Source organism: Emys orbicularis, chromosome 3, assembly GCF_028017835.1.
Source record: "Emys orbicularis isolate rEmyOrb1 chromosome 3, rEmyOrb1.hap1, whole genome shotgun sequence".
NCBI lineage: Eukaryota > Metazoa > Chordata > Testudines > Emydidae > Emys > Emys orbicularis.
The window spans coordinates 103,857,384-103,876,739 of NC_088685.1; the positions used below are offsets into that span (position 1 = coordinate 103,857,384).

At 43.2% G+C, this 19,356-nt stretch overlaps 2 protein-coding genes across 2 annotated transcripts; both read right to left on the bottom strand.

Moving 5' to 3' along the window:
* Positions 1-1,385: 1,385 nt before the first annotated feature.
* Positions 1,386-2,417, bottom strand: TAAR5 (trace amine associated receptor 5). Its single transcript, XM_065401070.1, has one exon. The coding sequence runs from the start codon at positions 2,415-2,417 to the stop codon at positions 1,386-1,388; it is 1,032 nt and encodes a 343-aa protein (XP_065257142.1).
* A 15,385-nt stretch (positions 2,418-17,802) lies between these two features.
* LOC135875763 (trace amine-associated receptor 4-like) lies at positions 17,803-18,846 on the bottom strand. Its single transcript, XM_065400760.1, has one exon. It carries the CDS (start codon positions 18,844-18,846, stop codon positions 17,803-17,805), a length of 1,044 nt encoding a protein of 347 aa, XP_065256832.1.
* Between the last annotated feature and the right edge of the window lie 510 nt (positions 18,847-19,356).

The following is a 19,356-nucleotide window of genomic DNA, read 5'->3' on the forward strand; positions in this document are numbered from 1 at the left end:
AACTGTACAATCATACACCACACTTTGTACTTTACCTTGTTTGTGATGCAAAAACATATGTACAATCTGACTGACGTGCAGTGATTTAAAAAAAACCCACTATGTTACAGACCAGTTTTCATATCTAACAATACGTTTATATACAAATAAATAAACAGTAGAAAACAAGTAGAAAAAATACTTAAGTAATTATTTAGTTACTCATTAATTTTATAAAGAGATTTTACTATATTTTTTTTAAAAGGACATTTTTTGGTAAGCACATTCATAGGAGCCTAGAGATGTGGCAAGATAATTCCCATAGGTCTGGTTAGAAAGTTGTAATGCAGAACTTGCAGCAGACCAGATGTCTCAACTTTTTCTGACCCTTTTATTAACATTTACACTGTAAAAGCATATAATCATAGCCAGAAAAAAACTGAGAGTATAGACTGAGGCCACATTCAGCAAGATACTTAAGCATACACCTAACTTTAAGCATGTAAACAGTCTCATTGACTTCTTTGGGACTAATCATGTGCTTAAAATTGGGAATGTGCTCAATTACCTTGCTAAATCAGGGCCTAAAATTTTGCTTAAGAACATGACAATTATGTGTGATTACAAGGTAACCTATACACTATCATGTTTTTTTTAAAATATATTGCTGATTTTATATCACGTGCCACACAGAAAAATGATGATTAACTTGGTGATGAGAGAAGAGGAAACAATTTACCTTTGCTTTTAATCAAACAGCATTTTTCTCATTCAGGAACATGGGGGAAGGAGGGATGCAAAAACCATTCTATTTCAGAACCAGATTGGTATCCTCACAGTAGGGTGGTTATGTTATTCTGCACAAACTGACAATATTAGTGCTTTAAAAGTTTAATAACACCATAACAAAAACAAAAGGCATTGACAATTTATATGCAGATATGATCGTTCTGGAAGATAAGTGACAAGTATGTCTAGTATGTGAAACCCAAGTTAGAGTCTGCACGATCTAGCTGCTTTGAGAAAGATGGACACTGAGTTGAATAATGCCAGCTCATGGAATGTTCCAAAAACCATTATGAGAACTGCTTTGATGATTTGTAGTTCACTATTTTTCTGTTGCTGTCTTTCAGGATTTCGGTTCAGATTTTCAAAGCTGCCTAAATAAAATTGACAGGAATTGGGCCTCCCGACTCTGTTGGTTGCTTTGAAAAGCTCATCTTTCCATTGGGCAGAAATAATCTGTCAGTATCCTATCCCAGAGTTTTTATTTCTTATCATGTTCTCAGTATTGCTTTTCATTACTTACCACTTTAATATATAACTAAAAGGAAAGGGTCTCCTCCTTGAGGCCATATTTATGGTTGTGAGCTATTTTCACATACAGCGTTATCTAAAAGCTCTGGTCATTCCTGATACAAGTCTACGGTAGATGTCCCAGAACCAAAGATGTTGCGAGTTAAAATTAGTTTCACTGCCTTCCTGAACCAACGGTAGGAAAACACATAAATCAAGGGATTGCAGGCTGAATTAAAGTAAGCAAACCAGATTAGGATATCAAAGAGAACTGGTGGGGTAATGAAATTTAGAAGACAGTCTACCAGAGTGTCTATAGTAAAGGGCAGCCAGCACAGGAGGTAGATTCCTACAGCTATACCAAGTGTTTTAGCTGCCTTTCTTTCCCTCTTTGATGCTCCTAAGTGTAGCCCAGATCCAGCACTCTTGTTCATGCTGCTTATCTGTCTAGCTTGTCTGTTTGCCACAATAAATATTTTCACATACAAAGTTATCATTATGAGGCAAGGGAAGAAGAAGAGAGGGAAGTTCAACCAGCCCCAAAGTTTGTTGAACAGCAGCTGACATCTACCAACACAGGGCATGTCTTGTAAGAAATGGCCCAACCCTTCTTCAATTGCATCGGTATAGAGCAAGACAAAAGTATAAATCATGGGTACCCCCCACCCTATCACTATATATATGCATGCCACTCTTATAGTAAACTTAGTGGGGTAGAGCAAAGGATCACAGATAGCATAGTGACGATCAATGGAAATAAAACACAGATGAAATATAGAGGTCAAACAAAAGACAGTGTCCAGAAAGGTATGCAGCCTACAAAAGTCATCTCCAAAATACCAGCAGCTCTCCACAGATCGGATAGTGCTGAAGGGCAGCACCGTTATCCCCAGGAGGAGATCTGCAAGGGCCAGGGAGAGTAGTAAGAAGTTGGTGGGGGTATGTAGGGTATTGAAGTGGGAGACTGCAATCACCACCATCAGGTTCCCCAGTACAGTGAGCAGCATGCCCATGGCACAGGCCATGTAGATGGCCAGCTGGACACCAAAGGAATGAAGCGTTCTGGAGCAGGAACCATTCACTTCATAGCACAATGGAGTGGACACCACTTCATTAGCACCAGGCTTCTGGACAGAGTTCATTTCTTCCTTACCAGCTGTCTACACCTTCTCCAGCTCTTCCACACTTCCAATAAATGGTTCAGCTTTTAATGGGGATCCAGACACTTTATCTTCTATGTGAAAAAGAATAAAAAATAAGGTAGGAGGTAAAGAAAACCAGATGTTCATGAATACATTGGAGAGTTTCTATCTTTCAAACAAAAAAGGCCAGTTTTTTGATGAATTTTCCTATAACTTTTTAAGGCATAGTTTTTCATATATATTTTCCATTTACTTTCTCAGTCAAAAACATTTATTTATGCAACTGCTTGGAACAAATGAAGGAAAGATAGCAAAGTAAACCGAAAGGGAGATTGGGTAAACATTCTGTCATGGAAGTATATTGAGTACAATTCTCTGGAAACTGGGGTGTGTGAACAGGTCTTTATAGCTGACCCTACATAACAATGAATTAGTTCTTGTGAATTTCCACCGGCAGTGATGTTTTCCTTCAATTAATTTTTTGAGAAGTTTGCAATCAGTAATGAAAATAATTATTTTTATTGTGAGACTGACTAGAAACTGTGTTTGCTTCTTATGGACAAATTATCTTTTCTTACAAAAAAGCCATGCCATATTGCAGATGGAAAATACAAAAGGGCAAATTGCTCATTTTTGTATACTTCCAGTTACAGAGATGAATCTAGAAAACCAGTATAAGACTGAAAATTCCACATTCAACTAACCAATTGTAATGACTAACAGACTTCCTAAACCACTATCACTTCTTTTCTCCCATGTCGTTGCTTTGTAACTCCTTATTCAACAGGAAAATTAACCATAATACATATAGACGTACACATGAGAATTTTCAATGAGTATTTTTAACGAATCAGATAATTAACCAATATGATTTTAAACACATATTAATTATGTTCCTTGAAAGTTACATTTAGACAGATGTACTTAAGTATATATTTTCCTTTATTTTATTTCATTTTTTAATAATCACTAAGTTTGCAGCCAGAATTAGTGAAGGAAGTTAATTTCTGAACAAACACACACACAATGATGCTGGATCTCTCTTAACTGAAATAAAATATAATTATAAAACTATGCTTATAAATCAGTGGTACTTACAGTAAAACAGAATCACCTATTGTTGTCTCATGTGATCTATATTACAGTGAGTGGATCCCTCTTCTAATGATGTATCCATTGGCATACCTGGGAGATGTGAGATTAATCAAGTCTTTATATAATCCAGATGGAGAGATGGGTCCCTCAGATGAATAGCATGCCTGAGGGAATGCACAAAGCATTATTTGTACAACAGAACGTCACTTGCTTTAAAGAACAATGAGTCTGAAACACGCTAATGCTCACTTGCCCATAGAATCTATCAACCCCTTTCAGAGGATGCCCATGAACCTCATTGCCTATGGCTTTCACTTGGAAGGGTTCTAGTAGCTCACGACCATGTCTTCTTGTAACATCCCTCCATCCCCACTCATTCCTGCAGATTCCAGCCCTCCTTTGACTTTTCCTCCACCACATGGTAATAGGCTCCCAATGTCCATCCCTTTTACCTCAAAAACCAAGCAAGAAATCACAACGCCCCATGATCTTCCGTATTTCATTGTGAGAGCCTGTCCTGCCCCCAATCCCACAAGAAGTTCCTGACTAACTAAGATTTTCTCATCACCCAGAAAAGGTGATTATTACAACCTTCCCTCCCAATAGACTTGCTGTGAATTTTAAAACAGGCTCCTGGCTCCCAGATTAAACCCTTCATAGCCACAAATCCCTCCCTCCTTTTTTGATCTCAAATTCATGATCCTCTGACTACCCACAAATCTGTTACAGACTCCCTGAAAATATCCTTTCTCACCTGGACTCTCCTCACAATATCTGCTGCCTTGACCTGCAGCTCTAGGTTCTTTATGTGCTCCCTAAACAAGATCTTTGCCCTTTGCCACACTTCCTCCCTACTTCTGGTCCCCTCACTAACATGCCTTCAGTTGCCCATGGCCTTTCCTCACCAGAATCCATTGTGACTAGGGTCCCAGGAGAGCCAACTGAGGTCACTCAATTAGTCTGAAGTGCAAATAATGGGGCAGACAATCCCCAAAGCTGGTGGATATTCCAATACTTAGATTTACCAAGCCAGCACAAAACAGCCTCTATAATACCTCACTGATTACCCAGAAGCCAACAACACAGTTCCCTTAAAGCAACCCAGCCTCAGGCCTGCACCCAGACACCCAAGTCAAATATGATGAGGATCACTGAAAATCTTCATTAAAAAGTTCTACCAATCCCAAAGGATCGGACACATTACCTCCCAGGTTAAATGAATATTCCAGATCTTGCCCAAATACACGCTTAAAGCCAATTCTTATGAACTAAACTAAAATTTATTAAAAAAGAAAAGAGAGTATTGGTTAAAAGATCAGTATATATACAGACATGAGTACAATTCTTGAGATTCAGATTCATAGCACAGATGGTGAGCTTTGTAGATTCAAAGAGTTCTTTCAGAATTAGTTCATAGGTTATAGTCCAATGTTTTTATTCAGGGAGGTCCAGTTGTAGGGATATTAAAGAAGGTACTAACAGTGATTCCCCCAAGTGACAGTGACCCCCTCATAATTTGTCCCCCACACTTTAAAATCTAACAGTTTCACCAAGTACAGGGATTCTGCATTAAAAAGGTCCTAACCTCAGTAACTTTTATTGTTTGATGACTATTGCAGTATCAAACTTGGGCCTCATTTTGTTAGTCAATGTACCCAATTATTGTAATGGTAATGGTTTTATTGTGTAATTGTTTGCATTTCTGTTTATATTATATCTGGTGTTTAGTCAATTGTAATGATTTTAGTTATACTCACCTGGTTATAATTGTTTGGTTTGTTTACAACAGATCACCTGCGCCCTACAATGACAACAACTACTGTACTGTAATGATCATAGATCAAGGGGCGGAGTGTTGTAGGAGCAGCAGTGATCTATATGCAAACGGCTATAGCTATGGGATGCACTGAAATGCAGATACTTGCCCTATCTACTTTGGAACACAAAATGTTTTGGGTAATTTCGGGTAATATTAAGGTTTTAATGCATTTGTTAAAACAAAGGAAATGATCTCTGTTTGATACTTACCAATATGACTGGATGCAGTATGTTTCCAGCACTGTGAAATCAGACTTGTTAATTAGAAAAATAATTGTAAAAATAGCACACCAACAGTCTCTGGAGGCAAAGGTATGGAAGGTTAGCCCACTCCCCATATTACACATGGGATCATTCTGGCTGCCTTGGACCTCGAGCCAGTGGGCTGGGGAGGGAGGAAAACTATTGGACACTAGAGGTTGTACCGAATGGACTCCTCAAAAGTGGGCATGCCTCACCTCACCTGTTGCCCCAGAGCCTTGTAGTAAAGATGTTTCATTGGGATCATGTATGTGGGATGAATTGGATAATGACACCAAAGTATTGTACAATGGACAATGTGTATGTATCCACTTATGGAAGAAAGTATTTTGGAAGAATGGGAGTGTTAGCAACCCCCCAGTAGATGAATGTAAATGCAATGTCAGTACTGTTTTTACTAGAAATCACACTTACTATTTACCGCGGCCAAAAAGGTCCCAGCTAACACTAACAGCTGAGCTGGCCGACTTCTCAATTGACCTTAAAATTAAATGGCAAGACCTTACTGATAGCCTCATTAAAAGCAAAGAAGTGACCAAATTTTAGAACAGACAGATGACCAAGTAGGAAATCAGACTATTCATATTATACATGCCAATGGGAACATGTTACGAATTGCCAATGCAGAAAAACAAATTACAACCTATCACTGGTATGATATATTCTCTGGATGGTCCCCAACTACCACTGGCATCCTATCAGTAATACTACACCCCTTAATAGTAGTCTTGATATTAAATTGTATTTGTATAATTGGTATGTGTGGCATGTGTTTTCAGATAAAAAGAATGTACGCTAAATTGGAATCACAAACACATGTTGCCTCACAGTACCTTCTTTGTAAACAGGTTAAAAAGGTGACACTAACGATTATATAAATATCGTAGTGTCAAAAGGGGGATTATGTAGGGATATTAAAGAAGGTACTAACAGTGATTCCCCCAAGTGACAGTGACCCCCTCATAATTTGTCCCCCACACTTTAAAATCTAACAGTTTCACCAAGTACAAAAATCTCTTGGGTCTTCTGTTAAAACTTGTAAGCTACTGTCTGTAGAAACCACTGATTATATCTATCCTGTGAAAGATACTTTACTACTATGTAAAACTTACAAACAAGTTAACTGACTTTGTTCTTGAAGTAATTGATACAATGTAAACAAACACTGTAAGCTGTTAAGTGACTTTCACTTTATTCAGCGGCTCCTAGGACAGACCCCCCACCCTCTGTGATTAAAGGGCCGGGAGTCTCAAATGAATTAGCACACACCCCGAAAGTGGTGGAGACAGTAAATTAAAATATGGTTAAGGTATGGAATGTATGCTGATGAATGCTTGATATACATGGATGGTTAGGGAGGTGCCAGCCTAGAAAGGGAGTATCCATCGGCCGAAGAATGTGTCAAGTGAATGACCAGAAACCCCCCGGAGGGTAAACTGGGATCCACCCCATCACCTGGAAGGATGAGAAACACAAACTTCGAACAATGTGGAGCCACCAGGAATGTGCCACTTTGGACAGGAATGTGTGCCATCTGCTGATTGAGTCAGCAACAGCAGGATGAAACAGCTCCCATAGACTAACATAGGAATTAATTCCTATAAAAATGGACTCTAGACATCAGATTACTAATATAGTATCTATCTGTCTTTGTTGTTTCATCATCTTCACTATCTTCATATTCTTCTACGTTTTAATATAAAATGAATTCAAGGTCTCTTTCCAATTCCAAGTATGAATGTATCTACATCAGAATAATAATCCTCTCTATCTAAGTATATATCTATCTGTAGGGACAACGGCATGGGCAGTTATGTCTAATGGTTAGTCAGGCGTCTGGCAACTTGATCAGAGTCAGATGCCAACCCAAAGGTCAGATCCAGAGATGGGTCAGGAGTCAAACCAAAGGTCAGAACTGAAGTCAGAGTGAGGAGTCAAGCCAGGGATTGAAGTCAGAGTCAGTGTCGGGGTAAGATGTAGAAGCAGGAATGGTGAGCAAGGCAGGAAATAAAGAACCAGGAACAGATGGGGGAATGGGATAAGAAGGGCAAGAACCATAACCAGGGTGGACGGCAGGGCTTAGGAATCAGGCAAGTATACAGAGTCCATTGTAGCAGCCATCCAGGGATTCACCTAGTTTCTCAGACAACTGCCTGGGCCTATTTATGGTTTACATAGTGCGAGCCAGTCAATCAATGGGGCTGGATGATTCCCCCAATAATGAGTTTTGTGGATAAGGCTTTTGTGAGCTAGAGCTTGGCCGGACTTCTTCTCCACTGGTTCAGATGAGCTGCTGGATGGTGGCCATGGTCTGAGCACCGGGGTTTGAGGCTTGCAAACTCTTACATCACCCCACTCCTCTTCAAATATGTGGGTAGTGGTCTGGGTTTTCCATAGTGTTTTTTGTGGAAAGCATTTACCAGGTGAGGAGCCTGGACATTCTTGCCTGTTCCCAGAAGCACTCTTCAGGACTGTAGCCTTCCCAATCTACCAGGGTGGTGGTTGGAAGTTGTGAGGGAATGTGGGGCTTCAGAAACAGGCAGGAAGGCAGGGCTTAGGAGTCAGGCAAGTAGGCAGTGTGCATAATACGAGCCAGCCAGGGAATCACCTAGTTGCTTAGACAGCTTCCTGTGCCTCTTTCTGGTTTAAGTATTGCTTCCCAGCCAATCAGAGGGGCTAGATGATTCCCCCAGTTTAGAAGCATTGTGGGTGGGGATTTTGTGAGCTAGAGCTTGGCTGGCCCTCTTCTCAACTGCTTTGGTAAACTGGTAGGTGGTGACCATAATCTGCATACTGGCTGGGGGCCCATGGGCCTGCTTTTGTGGCTCGCGATCCCTCACATTATCTATCTATGATATTTCTAAAGTTTTCATCACCATTGTATTTAGGTAGCAAATATCAAAACTATAGACGGGTCTTAACTGTCCAAAGCAACTTCAATTGTCCACTTCACCATTATACATTTGGGTTTTTCTCCCCCCCCCCCCTTTTCTTTCTTTCTCTCTCTGCTTCCCAGCCATGTGACAAGAAACAATCTAATCAGTGAGAGAAGGTGTCAGGGTTCCCTCCCCACTCTGAACTCTGGGGTACAGATGTGGGGACCCGCATGAAAGACCCCCTACGCTTATTTCTACCAGCTTAGGTTAATACTTGACCAAGGCACAATCCTTTCCTTGTCCTTGGACAGTATTGCTGCCACCACCAAGTGATTTCAACAAAAATCCAGGAAAAAGGGCCACTTGGAGTCCCCGTTTCCCCAAAATATTCCCCCAAGCTCCTTGACCCCCTTTCCTGGGGAGGCTTGAGAATAATATACTAACCAATAGGTTACAAAGTGAGCACAGACAAAACCCCTTGGTTTTTAGGACACTGGAAATCAATCAGGTTCTTAAAAGAAGAATTTTAATTAAAAAAAAAAGTCAAAGAATCACACCTGCAAAATCAGGATGGAAGGTAACTTTACAGGGTAAATAAAAAGATTTAAAACACAGAGGATTCCCCTCAAGGCTTAGCTTCAAAGTTACAAAAAAAAACAAACCAGGAATAAAACTCCCTCTTAGCATAGGGAAAATTCATACGCTAAACCAAAAGATAATCTAATGCATTTCCTTGCCTTTACTTACAATTTCTGTAATTTTAGATATATCATTTCAGGTATCTTTTCAAGAGATGGTCTACCTGCTTGGTCTCTCTCTCTCTTCAGAGAGGGAACAAACAAAGAGATCACAAACAAAACCTCTGCCCCGCCCCCCCAGATTTGAAAGTATCTTTTTTCCTTATTGGCCCTTTTGGTCAGGTACCAACCAGGTTATTTGAGCTTCTTAACCCCTTACAGGTAAAGTGATTCTGTAACTCTGGCTAGGAGGGATTTTATGTTACTGCATACATAAAGGTTGTTTCCCTTCCCTTTATATTTATGACAGAAGGTTTTCACAAAAGAGGAGGTGCGCATTATGTTCTGGAAAAGGCGAGACTTGGTCTACACATTTCTTATATATATCTTTTATTTGCTTGAGCAAACAGAGGCATCTGATTTCCAGTGCAGTCAATATGGCACATTTTGTGTCAGTTTTTCAAAGAGTGACTCAGCAGCTGAGCCCACAAAAATCTGCACACGTGCAAAATACCTAACCAAACATTACACAGTTTTTACAATATCATGCCCATGGATATGCCATCACCTGATGTATGCAAATACCCACTTAATTGAGCAAATGATGTTGGGGGGAGAGGTTGTGAGTGCGTTGCATCCACAGGCATTTTTGCTAGCACTTTCAATACATCCTCTGCTGATGATTTAGTCATGTATGTTTAAAGAGTGCTATTTTAAAAAACAATCTCCAAGCAGGGAGTGGAGGAGCTAGCAGTGCACTGGCATTGCCTGTTAGCTGTGGATGCAACCAGCTCGACGAACACTGCAGAAATCTGACCAGCAGAGGAAATACAAAAGATACGGGAGAGAGATTGTCATGCAGCGTTCTCTTTCTTTTGCAGGCAATTCCTGAGACTCAAGACCTTACTGTATAATAAGAAAGTACACATTCTGTCCATTATTTGGGAGCCAAAATTTATCAAAGAGTTCTATGTGAAACAGCTTTAGTCAAAAAGTTCTTAAGAAGAGTCACACTAATTATGGGTATTTAAGATCATGAAAACTCTGCAAAAAACCTGTTTGTTAATGAGACACCCGTTATATCCTCTCCCCAGAGCTCACTCATTCCCTTTGCTGTTTTGCTGCATTTTGCGGTTGACTGAACATGAATCTCACATGGGAATCCTCAGACAAAAACAGCTTCTATAGGTCTATTCCCTGAGCTCTGTCTGATGTCCTGCTCAGTGTTCAAGTTTTTAAAAAACATTCTTTAAGCACCTGTGAAATCGCACGCCATAGCAAAACTAAATACTGAAATTATTTTAAAAAGTCACTTTTAAACTGGGAAAAAGAAGCCACTAACATGCTGAGTGGCATGGCACATTAAGGGCAAAATGGTAGACTTCCTGAATAACAAGGACTGAAAGATCAGATTCTCCAATCTGCTTTGACTTCCATAAGTGTAAGCAGCACAAAGTGGCCTTAAAGCCTCTGGAGGTGGCCAGCCTAGAGTTCCCTTTACACAAGGAAATTTTGCATTGGCATAAATTTGGCAGGAGTAGCACAGCTGCCTCCTGCATCAACTGCTCCCACCCCAAAGTGCCCAGCATAAGGAGAGGGAAGGTGCAATGTGGGCTGGGACAATGATCTTTTATGTCCAGTTCTCCACTGGCTTAATATCACTGTGCAGAAATTACTTGCACAGTAGCTAGGCAACTTCAGATCAGGGAGCTACAGCCAGTTCTCTGCGGCTCCAATCTCTAATCAAGCCCTTTATGTCTAAGTATTACTCCTGGGGGAATTCTGCACCACTGCGCACATGCAGAATTCGTGTCCCCCACAGATTTCTTTGCTTCCCCACAGAAAAATTACTTTCTGATGGGGAAGCAAATGGAAGCCACAAGAGCGGTCATGTGCCCCTCCCCTAAGCATGGACACATGGTTTTGGGCACCTGGAGCAGCTGGTGGTGCAGCAAATCACTGTGGTGGAGGGTGGGTCAGGGGCTAGGTCAGACCCCCCCGTCCACTAATCCCCCATGCATCCAGACCCCTACTGGTGTCTCCCCCCCGCACCAGAATCCCCCCCACCAAGCCCTCTGCTGAGCCCCACACCTCCCACACCTGGCCCTTCCCAGCTACAGCCAGTGGCTCCTACTCTGCGCTGGGCTCAGCTCCTATTCCCAGCTGGGCTGGGGGAGGGGGAGGAGTGCACTTCTCCTACACAGAACAGCCGGACCCGAGTCAAATCCAACTCCAGAAAACTGACCCGTCTCCAAACCCCCCTACCCTGCTTCCTGCCCCATCGCTCCTCAGCAACCGGGAGAGGGGTCACTGTACTGGGAGCTGCTCCCCCATCTGCCCAACCTGTCCCATTGCCCCTGCACTCAGACTCCCCACCATGAGCCCCTGTGCATCCAGATCCCCCCACATCTGGACTCCCCCACTGAGCTACTCACACCCAGATTACCCCACACCTTGATCCCCCCACACTAAGCCCCTCCACACTTGGATCCTGCCTGTCTGCCTACACCTGGTATACCTAGCAGATAGGGACAGGGCCCTGGGGTGTTACAGTGGCAGGCCCAGCCCTTGCACTATTTCAGGGTCAGGTACAGCCTCACCATCAGGTCCATGTCCAGGGTGGAGGGTGGGGCTGAAGGGTGATCTTCCACTTCCATGTAGCCAGTGGCATGTGCTCCCCACTGCCATGCTGGAGTCTCCACATTATTTATTGACAAATAAAATTTGCAAAATTTTGCAGAATTTTAAAATATTGTGCGCAGAATTTTTAATTTTTTGGTGCAGAATTCCCTGGGGAGTAAAGTATACAAGGCCAGTATAACCAGGCTCACTTCACTCCTTCTCGGCTGCCTAGGGTCAGGGGGCATGTTAGGGGGCCGCAGGGAAAGGAAAGGGATCTTCTGGAGAGAGGCTCTTCCAGGAGCCCCGCGATGCAGGGAGCTGAAAGTGGAAGACCCAGCCACCAGCCGCTGGGTACTGACAGGGAGAGCCCCAGCTGTCAGCAGCCCGGGACTCCTGGTGTCTGACAAAATTGCAGGGGAAGCCTAATATTGCGGGATCTGCAATGTCTGCACTATTGCAAATTAAGTAGGGCATTATATATAAGACATTTTATTAGTTTTTTATTTATTCCCAGTGTCTAAACTTCATCTTATCATTGTTGTCTCTGGATGAACATAGTTTCATAAGCAGTACAAAATTAGTATGGTAAATATGAACTAGCGCTAGCCCTTCACCACAAGAGGTCTTCTTTGTCTTCTTTGTCCTGCTGACAGAAGCCAGCATAAAGAGGTGGAGTTTGGATTGGACCGTAAAAGAGAACAAACTTAGGCACCACCATCTGCCCTCTTTCAAAAATGCAGCCATACTGTGTCAGACCAATGATCCATCTAGTTCTGTATCTGGTCTTCCAAGAGTGGCCAATTTCAGGTGCTTCAGAGGGTATGAACAGAACAGATAATCATCAAGTGATCCATCCCCTGTTGTCCACTCCCATCTTGTGGCAAACAGAGGCTAGGGACCCTCAGAGCAGAGTGTTGCATCCCTGCCCATCCTGGCTAATAGCCATTGATGGACCCAGACCCCTAAGAACATATCTAGTTCTTTTTATGAACCCAGTTATACTTTTGGCCTTTCACAACTTCCCCTGGTATCCTCTGAGCTCCCACATATTCATTGGGACTGCTAAGGTTCTCAGCTGATCTCAGTTACTTTGGTAATGCATAGAGACAGAGGTGATTTCTCAAGTGCAGCAGCTAAAACCCAAACCGAACACTGAATCAACGAACATTCAGAACACTTTCCCGCTAGAGACTTAATTACTCATTGATTGGTGTGTATGAGACTGGCTTGTGTAGCTTGCATGTAGATAAAGATCAGTTATTCAGTCAGAGAAAACATTTTGGGCTTAGTTCTGTTACCCTTATACATGCTGAGAATTAGGGTATGTCTACACTACAAAATTACTCTGATTTTACAGAAGTCGATTTTTGGGAACAGATTGTATAAAGTAGAGTGCATGCATCCACACTAAGCACATTAATTCGGTGGTGTGTGTCCATAGTATCGTGGCAAGCGTCAACATTCCGAGCAGTGCACTGGGGTAGCTATCCCACAATTCCCACAGTCCCCGCTGCCCATTGGAATTCTGGGTTGAGCTCCCAATGCTTGATGGGGGCAAAAATTTGTCATGGGTGGTTATGGGTAAATGTCGTCAGTCAACCCTCCCTCTGTGAAAGCAACGGCAGACAATCATTTCATGCCCTTTTCCCTTGATTGCCCAAGCAGACGCCATAGCACGGCAAGCATGGAGCCTGTTCAGCTCACCGCAGCAGTTATGAGCATTGTAAACACCTCATGCATTATCGTGCAGTTTATGCAGAACCAGAAGCTGAAAAACCAGGCGAGGAGGTGACGGCAGCGCGGTGACGAGAGTGATGAGGACATGGACACAGACTTCTCTCAAAGTGCGGGCAATGTGGACATCATGGTGTTAATGGGGCAGGTTCATGCGGTGGAACGCTGATTCTGGGCCCGGGAAACAAGCACAGACTGGTGGGATCGCATAGTGTTGCAGGTCTGGGATGATTCCCAGTGGCTCTGAAACTTTCGCATGCATAAGGGCACTTTCATGGAACTTTGTGACTTGCTTTTCCCTGCCCTGAACCGCAAGAATACCAAGATGAGAGCAGCTCTCACAGTTCACAAGCGAGTGGCGATAGCCCTCTGGAAGCTTGCAATGCCAGACAGCTACCGGTCAGTCGGGAATCAATTTGAAGTGGGCAAATCTACTGTGGGGGTTGCTGTCATGCAAGTAGCCAACGCAATCACTGAGCTACTGCTATCAAAGGTAGTGACTCTGGGAAATGTGCAAGTCATAGTAGATGGCTTTGCTGCAATGGGATTCCCTAAATGTGGTGGGGCGATAGACGGAACCCATATCCCTATCTTGGGACCGGACCACCAAGGCAGCCAGTACATAAACCACAAGGGGTACTTTTCAATGGTGCTGCAAGCACTGGTGGATCACAAGGGACATTTCACCAACTTCAACGTGGGATGGCCAGGAAAGGTTCATGACGCTCGCATCTTCAGGAACTCTGGTCTGTTTAAATGGCTGCAGGAAGGGATTTACTTCCCAGACCAGAAAATAACTGTTGGGGATGTTGAAATGCCAATAGTTATCCTTGGGGACCCAGCCTACCCCTTAATGCCCTGGCTCATGAAGCCATACACAGGCACTCTGAACAGTAGTAAGGAGCTGTTCAACTATAGGCTGAGCAAATGCAGAATGGTGGTAGAACGTGCATTTGGATGTTTGAAGGGTCGCTGGAGCAGTTTACTGACTCGCTCAGACCTCAGCGAAACCAATATCCCCATTGTTATTGCTGCTTGCTGTGTGCGCCACAATCTCTGTGAGAGTAAGGGGGATACGTTTATGGCGGGGTGGGAGGTTGAGGCAAATTGCCTGGCCGCTGATTATGCACAGCCAGACACCAGGGCGATTAGAAGAGCACATCAGGAAGCACTGCGCATCAGAAAAGCTTTGAAAACCAGTTTCATGACTGGCTAGGATACCGTGTGACAGTTCTATTTGTTTCTCCTTGATGAAAACCCGCCCCCTTGGTTGACTCTAATTCCCTGTAAGCCAACCTCCCTCCCCCCTTTGATCACAGCTTGGAAATAAAGTCACTATCATTTAAAAACCATGTATTCTTTATTAATTGATTATAAAAATAGGGAGATAACTCACAAGGTAGCCTGGGTGGGGTGTGGGAGGAGGGGAGGAGGGAACGAAAAGGCCACTTCCATACTTGTTGAATGACAGCCTTCTGTCCTCTGGGGTGGAGTGGTTGGGTGACCGGAGCCTCCCCCGTCCCGCGTTCTTGGGTGTCTGGATGAGGAGGCGGCTATGGAACTTGGGGAGGAGGGAGGGCGGTTAAACGGGCTGCAGTGGCAGTCTCTCCAGCTGACATTCCTGAACCTCCACCAGACGCCGGATCATGTCCGTTTGTTCCCACAGTAGCCCCAGCATTGCATCCTGCCTCCTCTGATCTTCCTGCCACTACCTCTCCTCACGTTCACTGGCCGCTTTCCTGTCCTGTGCTATTGTGTCCCTCCACACTTTCTGCTGAGCTCTTTCAGTGTGGGATGCCTGCATGAGCTCAGAGAACATTTCATTGCATTTTTTTCACCGCCTTATCTGAGATAGCCTTTGGGACGGAGGAGGGAGGCTTGAAACATTTGCAGCTGCAGGAGGAAAAAAAGGTAGAGAAGTATTTAAAAAGATACATTTTACAGAACAATGGGTATACTCTTTCACGGTGAACAACACTATTCACATTACATAGCACATGTGATTTCGGTACAAGGTCATTTTTTGCATCTTATATTGAGTGCCTGCGGCTTTGGTGTTAGAGATCAAACACGCTGGGCAACAGAATTCGGCTTGCAGACGGCCATGGTAAACCATAGTCTTTCGGCTTCTGCAGCCTTCATAACAGCAGCACCTTCCTTTCCCATACCAAGCAAAGCCCGTTGAGTTGTCCATTTAGGGCTGCGGTTTTCATGTTAACGTGCAGCAGCAGAAACCAAACTAATACCCCCCCCCCGCATCTTTTCTCTGCAATGATCGCTTTAACCCTTCCCCAACCGCGTGGCTGGTATCAGGGAAGATCCCTGCTAGCCAAACATGAACAGCTCAGCGCCAATGACCCCCGCCGCCACCGCTTCGCTAACTGCGGGGAGGATTTCTTTTCAGCCACAGGCAAACAGCCCAGTAGGAACGGCCACCTATGAAGGTCCCCTTAATTAAATTCCCGTATTTCAACCAGGTTACCATGAACGATATCACTCTCCTGAGGATAACACAGAGAGATAAAGAATGGATGTTGCTTGAATGCCAGCAAACACCGGGACCATACGCTGCCAGGCTTTGTCATGCAATGATACCAGATTACTTGCTACTAGCATGGCATGGTAAAGTGTCCTACCATGGAGGATGGAATAAGGCTGCTCTCCCCAGAAACCTTCTGCAAAGGCTTTTAGAGTACCTCCAGCAGAGCTTCATGGAGATATCCCTGGAGGATTTCCGCTCCATCCCCAGACACGTTAACAGACTTTTCCAGTAGCTGTACTGGCCACAAATGCATCCCAAGTCCTCAGGGCAAATTAATCATTAAAAAACGCTTGCTTTTAAACCATGTTTTAGATTTACAAAGGTACACTCACCAGAGGTCCCTTCTACGGCTTCATGGTCTGGGATACCGCCTTGGGAGGGTTGGGAGGGTATTTCAGTCAGGGTGAAAAAAAGATCCTGGCTGTCGGGGAGAACGGTGTGCTGTGTGCTCGCCTCAACCTTGTCCTCCTCCTCCTCATCTTCCCCGTCAACAAAATCCTCAGGCATGGCGACTGAGAATACCCCTTCATCGGAGTCCATGAACAGGGGTGGGGTAGTGGTGGCGGCTCCCCCTAGAATTGCCTGCAGCTCAGCGTAGAAGCGGCATGTCTGCAGCTCTGTCCAGGAGCGTCCATTTGATGCTTTGGCTTTCTGGTACGCTTGTCTCAGCTCCTTAAGTTTCACGCGGCACTGTGTTGAGTCCCTGTTGTGGCCTCTGTCCATCATGGCCTTGGAGATTTTTTCAAATGTTTTGGCATTCTGTCTTTTGGAACGGAGTTCTGATAACATGGATTCATCTCCCCATCCAGAGATCAGGTCCAGTACATCCCATACGGTCCATGCTGGAGCTCTTTTTCAATTCTGGGACTACATGGCTACCTGTGCTGATGAGCTCTGCATGGTCACCTGTGCTGATCAGCTGTCCACACTAGACAAACAGGAAATGAAATTCACAAGTTCGCGGGGCTTTTCCTGTCTACCTGGCCAGTGCATCCGAGTTCAGATTGCTGTCCAGAGTGGTCACAATGGTGCACTGTGGGATAGCTCCCGGAGGCCAATACCGTCGAATTGCGTCCACACTAACCCTAATTCGAACCAGCAATGTCGATTTCAGCGCTACTCCCCTCGTCAGGGAGGAGTACAGATATCGATTTTAAGAGCCCTTTATGCCAACAAAAATAGCTTCATTGTGTGGATGGGCGCAGGGTTAATTCAATGTAACGCTGCTAAATTCGACCTAAACTCGTAGTGTAGACCAGGCCTTAGAGAAAGATACTCTCAATTGGAGTAAGGGTGGAGTTAGTGGGCCCACAATGTTGGGGAGTCCATTTTTTAAAAGGGGCAACTAGATAACAAATTAGTGCTTAGATACTGGACTTGGAAAGAAATGACATTGTAGAGTAGTTGTCAAAATGATCACTGTGTATATAGGAACATAGCTGGACAGAATGTACTGTATAATTTCCCAGACTGTTCTCTCACTTCCTACTGTCTAGACAGACAGGTCACTAAGATAGCATGCTAATCCTTAAACAATACCTATAGAGACACGCTACAAATGAGTTTCTCCAAAAACATGTGCAGATTCTTGTAAATGTTGTCAATATGTAGGGCACTATGTGAACTGTTCTAAAAGATCTCCAGAAACAGCATAGGCATCTATTCATGCTAATCCATTCATAAGAGCCCTACTTGGTTAATTAAGTATTTGTGGGAAACAAAGTAAGAGTAGAGGAATCTGATCTGAAGATTGTACCAGCAACAATCATTTTAAATGCTTTGCGAAACCAAGAATAAAATAAACCATAAATGATTGGATTACAAGTAGAATTGAAGTATCCCAGCCAGAGGAAGGCATTGTACAAGTCTTCAGGTGTTGAGAAGTTAATAAAAGGATCAGCTATCGTAAGAATAAAGAAAGGCAGCCAACAAAAAACAAACACCCCCATGACCACACTTAAAGTTTTAGTTGCTTTGTTCTCTTTTTTTGTGGACATTTTGTTTTTCATTTCAGAGACACATTTTATTGCACTGGGGATTTTAGCAATTTGTCTTGCATGGTTTCTTGCCACAGTAAATATGTGGACATAAATCCCCACCATCACTGTGCCTGGGAAAAAGAAGGCTATAAGAGAAACCATCACTCCCCAGAGCTTGTTAAATATGAGTGCACAGAAACCACTGCAGTCAATAGAAGTCACATATTCTTCAATGCCCTCAATATTCAACTGTAAGAAAACTAAGCCAAAGGCAAATAAGAATGGGACAGACCAGCTAATTAATAAAAATAATACTATCACAGGGATAGTTATTTTGGTGACATAATGCAGTGGGTCACATACCGCGTAGTAACGGTCAACAGAGATAAAACATAGATGGAAAATAGAGGTGGTACAGAGCATTATATCACAGCAAGTATGGAGTTTGCAGAAGAGGTCTCCAAAATACCAGCATGACTCAATAGACCTGATCATACTGTAGGGCATAACCATGAAACTAAGCAAAAAGTCAGTAGTTGCCATGGAGCAGATCAGGAAGTTGGTTGGAGAGTGAAGCTGTTTGAAATGAGCGATGGAAATGATCACAAGCATATTTCCACCCATTGTGAGCACTATTGCTCCCATCATGAAGATGTACATTGCCCAAAGACTGATTGTAGACCTTACATTTCTAGGACATGAATTGTTAACAAAGTCAAAGCAATACTGCACATTCTGTGGACTCCAGAGGTTGGATGAATTCATGATTTGGGATCAACGACAGTAACTTTTTCAAAAGTTACAGCCAGTCCTGGGGAAAAATAAAATAAACAAAGTGACATGAACAGTAGCAGCATCTGCAGACCTGTGTTTCAGATTAGTTGATTAACACCTAAAATTAAAAATAATGGGTTTAATTCTACTCTCAGTTGCAATAACATCAATTCAGAATAATTCTCATTTACTTCAGAGAAGTTACTCCAGACTTACACCAGTATAAGAGATAGCGGAATTTGGCCCAATGCTAACAAAAAAAATGGGCTGAATCATTTCCTAAATTCTTTTGAATCTTAAGGTGCTCAAAAACTCTTAGTAATATTGGATATTTTTGCTATGGAGTTTGCATTCAACACTATAAGCACCTTCATAAGAGTTTTGTAAAATGAAAGCCTCAAACACATGACACTCACCTGATTTCCACAGTTCTACCCATCACCTCATAGAGCTTTGTTCCTGGAGGTACTGCCCATACTTCCAAGAGAGACATTACAGCAT

What these genes read in the sequence shown, in the direction of transcription:
- TAAR5 (XM_065401070.1), bottom strand. Translation starts at nt 2,417, where the DNA reads ATGAACTCTGTCCAGAAGCCTGGTGCTAATGAAGTGGTGTCCACTCCA.
- LOC135875763 (XM_065400760.1), bottom strand. Translation starts at nt 18,846, where the DNA reads ATGAATTCATCCAACCTCTGGAGTCCACAGAATGTGCAGTATTGCTTT.